The 9,552-nt window shown below is 68.0% G+C and overlaps 4 protein-coding genes across 4 annotated transcripts in view; 2 read left to right on the top strand and 2 right to left on the bottom strand.

Moving 5' to 3' along the window:
- Positions 1–216: 216 nt before the first annotated feature.
- Positions 217–3,417, top strand: EMIHUDRAFT_195183 (hypothetical protein; the record flags this gene model as incomplete). Its single annotated transcript, XM_005775179.1, has 6 exons — positions 217–644; positions 2,152–2,266; positions 2,336–2,415; positions 2,494–2,565; positions 2,720–2,894; positions 3,001–3,417. The coding sequence occupies 6 exons, from the start codon at positions 217–219 to the stop codon at positions 3,415–3,417; spliced, it is 1,287 nt and encodes a 428-aa protein (XP_005775236.1).
- Positions 3,418–4,167: 750 nt separating this feature from the next.
- On the bottom strand, positions 4,168–6,216 carry EMIHUDRAFT_195182 (hypothetical protein; the record flags this gene model as incomplete). Its single annotated transcript, XM_005775178.1, has 1 exon — positions 4,168–6,216. One exon carries the CDS (start codon positions 6,214–6,216, stop codon positions 4,168–4,170), a length of 2,049 nt encoding a protein of 682 aa, XP_005775235.1.
- Positions 6,217–7,202: 986 nt separating this feature from the next.
- Positions 7,203–8,920, top strand: ATPVD2 (vacuolar H+-ATPase V1 sector, subunit D). The gene is made up of 6 exons (XM_005775593.1): positions 7,203–7,268; positions 7,351–7,407; positions 7,500–7,706; positions 7,810–7,983; positions 8,156–8,245; positions 8,355–8,920. The coding sequence occupies exons 1-6, from the start codon at positions 7,227–7,229 to the stop codon at positions 8,505–8,507; spliced, it is 723 nt and encodes a 240-aa protein (XP_005775650.1). The 5' UTR covers positions 7,203–7,226; the 3' UTR covers positions 8,508–8,920.
- Positions 8,921–9,147: 227 nt separating this feature from the next.
- EMIHUDRAFT_195180 (hypothetical protein) overlaps positions 9,148–9,552 on the bottom strand; it is a gene marked incomplete at both ends in the record, with an annotated part of 2,049 nt that continues 1,644 nt past the window's right edge. The window contains 3 exons of the mRNA XM_005775177.1: positions 9,148–9,186; positions 9,264–9,336; positions 9,480–9,517. Of these exons, the coding sequence (XP_005775234.1) occupies positions 9,148–9,186; positions 9,264–9,336; positions 9,480–9,517 (150 nt within the window). The remainder of the gene's footprint in view (positions 9,187–9,263; positions 9,337–9,479; positions 9,518–9,552) is intronic.

Here is a 9,552-nt window from a genome sequence, read left to right as displayed (position 1 = left end):
ATGGGAGGACGCCTCTAGGCTCAGAAAGAAAGAAAGAAAAACACAACCCGGGGGAGGGATGGGAGGACGACACAGAAAGAAAGAAAGAAAGAAAACAGACACCCAAGGGAGGGATGGGAGGACGGCACAGAAAGGGTCTTGGGCTGCACTTGGAGCACTTGGAGTGCAGTCAGCAACCGCATTGGGTTTGTTTCTTTGGTTCGCGCCATCTCTGAAATGGCCGCTTGGAAGCTAGCCTCCACGGCCGACGCCGGGGTGGTCTCCCTCCTCCTGCGGCCAAACGACGGTCTGACCGTCGGGCGTGAGCACTGCGCTGGCGACTGCATGCAGATCTCCCGCAATCAGATCGCGTTCCGCAACGCGGGCGACGGCGAGGTGAGTGCGACTGTCATCGGGCAGGGGCGCGTGCGTGTCAACAGCAGGGGCGACAGCCGTGTGCTGGCCAAGGGCGAGAGCCTGGTCCTCGCCGACGGTGACGAGCTGCAGCTGTACACGCTCCAACCCGACCGCGTGTGGGGAGGCTGGAGGGTTTGCAGCCCCGGCAACGCGGCTGGAGGGCTTGCAGCGTCGGAGGTCCCGCCGGCTGCAGGCGGTGCCGGTCCGCCGCCGCCGCCGCGCGAGTCGGGGACGGATGCGGGTGGACAGTCTGCACAGCGCGCTGCGTGCACGTCCGATCGCGTCGATCCGCAGGCGGACGCCGCCGCCCCGGCGCGCCGCCAGACGCTCGAGCGGAGCCGCACTCTGCCGCCGAGTGCCGGCCCGCCGACACCCGCCGTGCTGCACCCGCCGCCGCCGACCGACCCGCCACCCCCCGCTGCCGGCCCGCCGCGGCCGGCTGCCGGCCCGTCTCCGCAGGCTGAGGCCGCCTCGCTGCACAGCCCACGGCCGCTGTCCGCCCCGCTGCTGTCCGCCCCTCTGCTGTCCGCCGGACCGTCACGTGTCGTGGCGGAGCAGCTGGCATGCGCGGCGAGCGAGACGGCGATGGGGCGGCAGAGCGCCGCGCACCGCTCGCAGCTCCAGGCCGAGCTGTCCGAGGCCCTCCTCGCCGCTACAGCTGCGGTGATGCAGCGCTGGGACGTGGAGCCGCGCGCCGCGCCGAGCGGGCAGGCGTGCCGCTTCCGAGAAGTCTCCCCTTCCGAGCGCCTCCCGCTGCGCCTCGCTCCACGCTCGTGCCGGACGCCCATCGGCGTCTCGCTCACACACCTTCTCCAAGCCGCCCTCCTGCTGCCGCCGCTGCTGCCCCACCGCTTTTGCCCAGCCGCCAGCCCCTCACCGACCCTCCCGCCGACCCTCCCGCCGACCCTCCCGCCGACCCTCCCGCCGACCCCCGCAGGAGGGAGGAGCAGAGGCACACGCTTGGTCCGGAGGCGGCGCGGGGAGGGGAGAGCGGGGTTGCGAGCGCGTCGGCGGCAGTCCGAGGCGGGAGCCCGCCTGTGCCCCCGCCTGTGCCCCCGCCCCGAGGCACGGAACCTTCTCTAAACCTTCCCTGAGCCTTCTCTGAGCCATCTCCTGAGCCATCTCCGGAGCCTTCCCTGAGCCTTCTCTGAGCCTTCCCCGGCAGGCGGACCGGCCGTGCCCCCGCCCCGAGCGAGGCTCCCCCTCTCGCCGCCAACGAGTCCGCAGAGTCGCCGACGCAGCGGCTGCTGTCGGCCTCACGCGCCGGGGCCAGGGCGGGTGGAGCGGGGGGTGGGGCGGGGGGTGGGGCGGGCGGGGCTGGGGGCGGGGCGGCGTTCGGCATGCTGGACGAGGTGTGCCGCCGCACCGAGGCTCTGTGCGCCTCGCTGCGCCGCGCCTCGCTGCCGGCCGAGGCGGTGGCGCGGCTGGAGGCGTCGCGCGCCGGAGCCGAGCGGCGGGGCGACGCAGGGAGGAGGTCCAATCATTGACTGCTGGCCTGATGGAGTAGGAGTCGCTCCTCGAGATGGAGCGCTGCATCGAGGGCGCGTCGCAGCGGCTGCAATCGCCTCCGCCGCCGCCGCTCGCCACCCCGCCCTCAAAGAGCCCTGCCGGAGACGGCGCCGCGCAGCGGGGGCAAGACGTCGGCGGCGGCGGCGGCGGCGGCGGCGGCGGCGGCCGAGAGGGAGAGGGCAGCGGCGATGGCGGCGGGGGCTTGCCGTATTGCTTGCGTCGCGGTCCACGTTCCAGCGGCGACAGGGGCGGGGAGGCCCCGTGCACCGAGGCCGGTTTCTCGACGGGCGCGTGCCGCGTGGTTCCCGGCTGCCGCGAGCGCGGCTGGGAGGGGGGCAGGCTCGTGTGGGGGGGAGGAGGGGTACAGGGGCGCACGCCCACGACACGTCCATGACACGTCCGTGCCATGTGCAGGCTCGTGGTGGCGGAGGCGGTGGGAAGAGAGCCGTGCGGCGGCGGTGCGCTCAGCGAGGTGGAGGCGCACTCGCTGCGGAGCGCCGTCGAGGATCTGTACCGGCGGCGGCTGCCCGGGCGGAGCATCCTGCTGCAGCTCGTTCGCGGAGAGCTGGCCCGTGTTTGCTTGCCTAGGCGGCGGCTGCCCGGGCTGAGCGTCATCCAGGAGTCGCAGGGCGGGGGGCGACACGACTTTCTCGTCGACCGGTGACTTAGGAGCCGAGACCGGCCGAGAGGAGCCGAGTCGAGCCGAGATTTCCGCCTCGAACGGTCTCACCCCACCGCCCATGGAGAGCCGCACGTCGGCTCACTGCCCGCCGCTCCGAACGGCGCCTCTTGACCGCTCCGCCCGCGTGAATAGGCTGATGCGCGCCCCGGGCGCGGTGACGTGTGTGCTGCAGTCGGGAGTCACGCAGCTGCGCGCCTACGCGGACGACGGCGACGAGGCGAACGTCGCCGGCGCCGTCACGCTGAGGGAGCAGCAGCGGGCAGTGAACCGAGGCGGAGCCGAGGAGAGGCGCGCGGAGAGGGCACGGGTCCCAGCGCGCAACCCTCGCCCACCCCCGGCCCCTGGCTCGCCCTCGCCCTCTCTCGCGTGCGTCTCGCCCTCCCCGAGCTCTCACACACACACGACACACCGAGGAACCGCGCCCCCTCACTCCGGCGGGGTCTCTGCTGCTGACACACGAAAGCGCCGCGCCGTGCAGGTACGCCGAGCTCCTCGCGTGCGCGGTCGAGAAGAGGCACGCGCGCCGCGGCATCGGCCGCCTGCTGGTGGCGTGGGCCAAGCTGCACGCGGCCGCCGAGGGGCTGCGCTTCCTCCTCGTCTCCGCCTCGACGGACGTCGTCGAGTACTGGCGCGGCCTCGGGTTCGACCACCCGCCCGCCCGGCTGCGGCAGGTTTGCCACGAGCTCAAGCTGGAGTTTGACGACTCGGAGGTGCTGCACCTGCAGCTGCCCTCGGCCGGCGGCGGGGCGCTCGAGGCGGAGCTGGGCGAGGCCATCGCGCGCCTGCGCGCACGTCCTGTGGGGGGGCAGAAGCGGAGCCGAGGCTCGTAAAAGAGCAGACGGTCTCTGACTTTTCAGAGACGCTTGACGGGGTCGGTTGGGGGCGCGCTGCACACATTGTGGCCCTCGGCTTTAACCACAGAGGATTTTGTCGAATTATTTCGAAATCTGCAGGCGCGGAGCCCCTGCGAAAAGGGTGAAGACATTTGCGGTGGGGGGTCTTTCCCTTCAACGTTAGGGTCGGGGTTTCGTAGGCGTAGCCCGTAGGGGGGCGTAGCGTAGGTTAAGGGATAGGGATTAGGGTGTCCTACGTCCTAGAGCGCGCGGGTCGTCGGCGTTCGTTCGGGTTAGGTGAAGTGAAGCGTCATATCTAGGAGGTATTTTCTTCTCAATCACAAGGTCTCTGTGAACAGGGCCTCCAGGGCTCGCACCTCAACGTACCTCTCACATAGACCAGCGCGCAGCGCCAATGAGCTTGGACGCATGAGCCCCGCTACACAGCAGTGCTTGCCATATTTACGTACTGGTACACGCCGGTCGCTCGTGAAACCGCCGAAGCGGCCCGGGCACATGAAACCGTTTTAGCGACTCGTGCACCCGGGTGCAGGCGGCCGACCCGCTCGCCAGCCACGTGTCTCGCGGCCACGTGTCCAGGAACATGAAATTATGAAGCTGCGGAGGCGACACTTCTCGAGAAGTAGGTGGTAGCTACTTTCGGACACAAGCGACTATCGACCAGTAGAGGAGAAACCAAGTTCAGGATGCGGCTGCTTGGACACCCATGCGAGACCGAGAGCGAAGTCAGCCCGTGCGCTGCCTGACATTGCGCGTGGGTGTGACGCTGCCCGCTTCCTGCGAGCTGTCCGCAACCACGGTGGCCTGCGAGCCGACACCATTGACTGCTTGAACAATCTGTTCCAGCTGGCCTGTCAAGTCAGCCATGTTGGGCTGGCACACATCCAAGAGCACGCCGTGTTCACGCACGTGCTGGACCAGCTGTCGCCATCCCATCTCGCCGTGTTCCCCGGCTGCGAGGGTGTCCAGCGCACCGACGATGACAACGAGGCGCTTCGCGCGCGACAGGCCCACATTGAGCAGCCGTCGGTCACCCGCGCGCTTGGTCGCTAGCGGCGAGAGCACCACGACGTCGCGCTCGCTGCCCTGGTAGGCATCCACGGTGTCCACGGTGTCCAGCAGCATCTTGATCTCGGGCGGGTGCTTGACGCTGCCACTCCTGCCCGGGGAGGCGATCTGGTCGCGCGGGACGTTGCCGATGAGCGCCTGCAGCTCGGCGCGTTGCTCGAGGTGGTTGGTGATGATCGCGCACTGCTCGGCCATGCACAGTCCTCCCACACCCAGCGCGTCGCCATGCCTCTTTAGCCAGCGCCACACGGCGTGCGCAGCCTTCGCCTCCGCTCGATTGACGAAGCTGCGTGCGCTGCCGACGAACTGGTCCTCCTCGGCGAAGGGCGGCAGCAGGTTGATGCCAATGAGCGACCGCCCACGCAGCGCCCCATTCACATCCGGCCCGCGCACAGTCGGTCCACAGCGCAGCTCGCCGCGATACGACAACTCCGAGACGATGGCGCTGATCTGCGGCGCCATGCGATGCTGCTCCTTCAGCATGATGTGCGTCGGGCTGGCCGCTCGCGCGACAAGAATGCGCTCCATGCAGCTGCGTCCAAAGCCTGTGGCCTGCATCGCCTCATGCACGATCGGCGGCAGCTGCTCCTGGTCGCCGACGAGCACAATCAGCCGGAGAGTCGTCCGGTTGGCCAGCACGACCTTGGCGATGTCCGACTCGCCCGCGCGCGACGCCTCATCGTAGATGACCGTGTCGAAATTCCGCGGCGGCAGCTCTGGTGCTACGCCGTCCACCTTCTTGCCCTTCAGACGGCCCGCCTGGTAGCCTACGGTGAAGACCACGCGGAACCCAGTCACGTCCGCCTCCACGTCGCCCCTATAGTAAGACTTGAGCAGCTCGTTCACCTTCTCATCGTGACCGATGCGGCACGCCCAAGAGTGAGCGTCGGGGTTCGTCTTGTTGAGCTTATCCAGCACCGAATCGAGCCCTTGGTTCGAGTTGCACACGACAAGAATGCGGCCGAGCAGTGGTCCCATGGCCGGCGAGAGCAGCCCACGAGCGATAACGTGGGATTTGCCGGTGCCTGGCGGCCCTTGTATGGCCACTATGCCGCCCGCCGCGTGCGCTTCAACCATTCTCACTGCAGCCAACTGCTCCGCGTTGAAAGTATCAGCCGCCACGTGAGTAGTCGTGGGACCGCCGCCCTGTGGAACGCGTGGCCGCAGCAGATAGGGCAGGACAGGTGGCCGGTCTTGCATGTCGGCAAATGCGTGGAGTGCTTCGAGGTCGTCCACTTGAAACTGCACCCTGTGCGTGGGCACGACGTGCAAGCCACTTGGAGTGCAGGCGGCGGCCTGCACGTCAGAAACGCGATCGGGCGGGATGCCCTTGAGCAGGACGCGTTCCTTGGTTGCGCTCGTGCAAAATGCCGCACAGATGAGCGCACCGTGCTCACCAGATTTTCGCACGGCAACAAACATCCCATGGAATGCACTGCTCGTAGACGGAAACTTCTCGACGCGTCCGCGGACCACGGTCGCACCATTCTCGTGGCCAATGCTGCCGTCCGTCACCTTCACGTACTTCTCGTAAGCCTTGCCTTGCATGCCAGCGGCAGCGTTGAGGCGATTGTCCTCAACAAGCGCATCCCCCAAGAGCAGCCCATACTCTTTGACGCTCGCAAACTCGTTTGCAGGTGCTGCTAGGGCGCACTGCTGCTGCAAGCGGCCGTCGTTGAGCGCGTCGAGCACGTGCTGCGTAAGCATGATTTGATCGGAAGACGCCAAACCCCCGCGCCGACCCGCCGTAAAGTAGTTTTACCCCTGTTCTGGAAGGGAGAGGGGTTGTGTTCTCTAGGCCCCTACGGGCCCTACGCGCGGCGTGAGAGCTTGGAAGCGAGCTTTGTAAAGTATGAACGTGCGGCCCTGCAGCGGCCGACAAAGTGGCCGACACTTCTCGAGGGACGAGGCTACTAACTATCGGAAACAACCGGCAGGCGGCAGTTCAGGGTTCAACTCTCCCGGCCCTCGCAGATGTCCACTACCGCAGTACCGCTCGCAATGAAGAAGAGTCACCCCCCCCCCCCCCCCCGACCCCCCCCCCCCCCCCCCAAAGCATACGCGTTACAGACACCCCAGCCATGCGAAGCTCTTTCGATGGATCGCCGGCCGGGGCTTTGGCCTGTACCAGGTTTTCCGGCAAACAAAAAGGAAAACAGAGGGTCCCCAGCACTTTGCGTTTCCGGAAATTTCCAGGGAAAACAGAGGGTGTTTGGTGCTCCATTCTGGAAACTCGCGAGTTTCCCTGACGCCTGAGTCTGAGAGCTGGTCTGGGGCAAAATCTGAGGCAAAATTGAGGAATCGACAAAATACCCAGGCGGTCGCAGGGTAATTTCCAGGCCAAACCTGCCTCAGACTCGGCTCAGAGCCCAAAATTTGACGATTTCCACGGAGTTTCCCCGGGAAAATAGAGAGGAAAAGAGAGGGTGCTGTAGAGAAAAAGGAAAGGAAAACAGACGGGGTGCGAGAGGAAAACCTGGTACAGCCTAACCGGGCGGGGCTCCTCTGCTCCAAGAGACCTCGACCCTTGCGTGCGTGTGCCTCGACTCGCAGACAACACAGAAGATCCGAAAACCTCACACAAACACTGAAAAGATTTTCGCAACAAGCTCCCCCTCGCACGACACGGGGCACCGGACTGGAGCGCACTGGCGACGCACTGAAAGAATTCCGCCTTCACCTGTGGCTGTGCACCACTCCCGACCGCCACCGCCAACATGTCGTCTGCGCGGCCCTTCCCGACGCGCCAGAACCTGCAGGCGCGGCCTGCGCCCATGTCCTTTTTGCTGCCCTCCGCCCCGTCGACGCGGCTGAGCGTCCGCCGCCTCGCCGCGCCCGCAGATCATGAAGCTCAAGTTGGTCGGCGCCAAGAAGGGGCACTCGCTGCTCAAGAAGAAGGTCCGCCGCCGCCGCCCGTCCCGCCACCGCGCCGCGCCGGCCCGCCACCTGCCGCCGCACCACCGGCCCAACCATCGACCTCTCGCGCACAGGCGGACGCGCTGACGATGCGGCTGCGCGCGCTGCTGACCACAATCCTTAAGGCAAAGGAGGCGATGGGCAAGGCCTTCAAGGACGGCAACTTTGCGATGGCGGAGGTGAAGTACGCGGCGGGCGACATCAAGTCGGCCATCATAGAGAGCGTCGGCACGGCGCAAAAGCGCGTCGAGACGAGAGTGGACAACATCGCAGGAGTAAAGGTGCCGGCGACACTTCCGAGACGCCTCGCCCACCGCCTCCGCTCGCACCCGCCGTCGGCACGCCCCGGACCCGTCCGCCGACACGGTCACGTCGCGTCCGCAGGTGCCCGTCTTCAAGGCGGTCGACATGGCAGACGCGCCTGTGGACTACACGGGCCTCGCGCGGGGAGGGCAGCAGGTGACCAAGGCGCGCCAGACCTTCTCGGCGTGCGTGGACACGCTCATCCAGCTGGCGACGCTGCAGACCTCCTTCCTCATCCTCGACGAGGCCATCAAGGCGAGGGCGGCCGCACGCGCACGCGCACACGGCCCACCCACGCACACCAGCCGGGGCCCGCACCCCCCGGTGCCGCGGCGGCTGCCGGCGGAGCCGCGGAGCATGCCCCCCCGCCCCCTTCCTCGAGCGCGTGGCCTCCCTCTATTCACCCCGCGCCACCCCGCCCCTCCAGGTGACCTCGCGCCGCGTCAACGCGCTCGACACCGTCGTCATCCCGAGGATCGCCGGCTTCGTCGACTACATCGTCTCCGAGCTCGACGAGGCGCCTACCTCCCCCCCCCCCCTCCCCCTCTTCCCCCGGGTCCCCCCGCCCCCCTTTGCCCCCGCCCCACACGCACACGCGGCTGCCCCCCCCCCCCCTCCTTCCTCAGCTCGAGCGCGAGGAGTTCTTCCGGCTCAAGCGCTCGCAGGACAAGAAGAAGAAGGACCTGCAGCTCGCAGAGGCGGAGCGACTCAAGGAGATCGCGGCCGATGACGCGGGCTCCCTCATCGGCGGCGGCGACGACCCGGACGTCATCTACTAGAAGCCCACGCCGCGGGCACCCTATCGCGGGGGGCTCCGTGAGGGCGCTTCGGCGAGGGCGGGCGGAGGGCGGCCGATGTTGGCCGCCCTGCCGCACCGCATCGCGGGTGCATACAACCCCGCCGTCGACGCGCGGCTCTCGACCCCCTCCCCGCTCGTGATCTTTCTGTCGCATTCGTCGCCCGCTGCGGGTTGGGCAGCGGCCGGTCCCAGCGCGCGGTCGATTCGCTCCGGTTGTGGGCCTTGAGACGGCGTCGTGCAGCCACGCCGCACGCGCGGTCAGGGCACGCCACCGGCACCGCGCAGGCGCACCGGCCCCGTCCCGCTTGCCCGCCCTCTACGTACAGTTTTGCTTTTGATGTCGAATGTACGAATAACACATAACCTCAGAATAAGACCCACACAAAATAAAAATCTAGCTGCCAGAGCCACTGCTACAAGCCAGGGACCGAAGGGGGGGCCCCGCCGCAGCGAGCGAGCAGGAGCACCCCCGCGGTCCACCACAACGACCGCCTACGACGTTGCGTGCACAGAGCGCACGCGCGATCCTAGAGGAGAGCGACAGGGCCCGATTGCACGAACGCATGCTCTCGGGCGACAGGCGCGCGCCACAGCGGGAGGCACGAGAGCTCGGACCGCCGTCACCAGTAGTCGAGGTACTCTTGCTCGAGGATGAGCTCCTGCGGCAGGCGGCAGGCGCAGGCTGAGCGCACGCGAAGGGGAGGTAGTGGAGGGGGGGGGCGGGGGGGGGTCGCACCGGGGAGGCGGAGCGCTCCCGCTCGCGCATCTCGCGCTGCCGCGCCGCGCGCGCCACCCACGAGGCCACCACCCTCTTCTCCGTTCGCGATTCGTCCCAGTGCCTGCGGCGGCGGGCGGGCGGCTCGGGCGGCGGCGGGAGGGGCGAGGTTGGCCGAGGGGGGCGAGGGTGTGTGTGTGGAGTGTCTGGCCGCGGGGTCTGGGGGCAGCGCGGCACGTCAGGTCGCGCTCGACGTGCCACTCGACGTGGAACCCCTGGCAGAGGGGGGGGGTGGGGGGTGCTTGCTCGG

The sequence above is a fragment of the Emiliania huxleyi genome, assembly GCF_000372725.1.
Source record: "Emiliania huxleyi CCMP1516 unplaced genomic scaffold EMIHUscaffold_3, whole genome shotgun sequence".
NCBI lineage: Eukaryota > Haptophyta > Isochrysidales > Noelaerhabdaceae > Emiliania > Emiliania huxleyi.
The sequence above is the reverse complement of the archived record's forward strand: the minus strand, read 5'-3'. Positions and strand labels throughout refer to the sequence as shown.

Coding starts and splice junctions, on each gene's coding strand:
- ATPVD2 (XM_005775593.1), top strand. CDS start 7,227: ATGTCGTCTGCGCGGCCCTTCCCGACGCGCCAGAACCTGCAG. Junction 7,269..7,350: donor CGACGCGCCAGAACCTGCAG/GCGCGGCCTGCG, acceptor CCGCGCCCGCAG/ATCATGAAGCTCAAGTTGGT. Junction 8,246..8,354: donor TCGTCTCCGAGCTCGACGAG/GCGCCTACCTCC, acceptor CTCCTTCCTCAG/CTCGAGCGCGAGGAGTTCTT.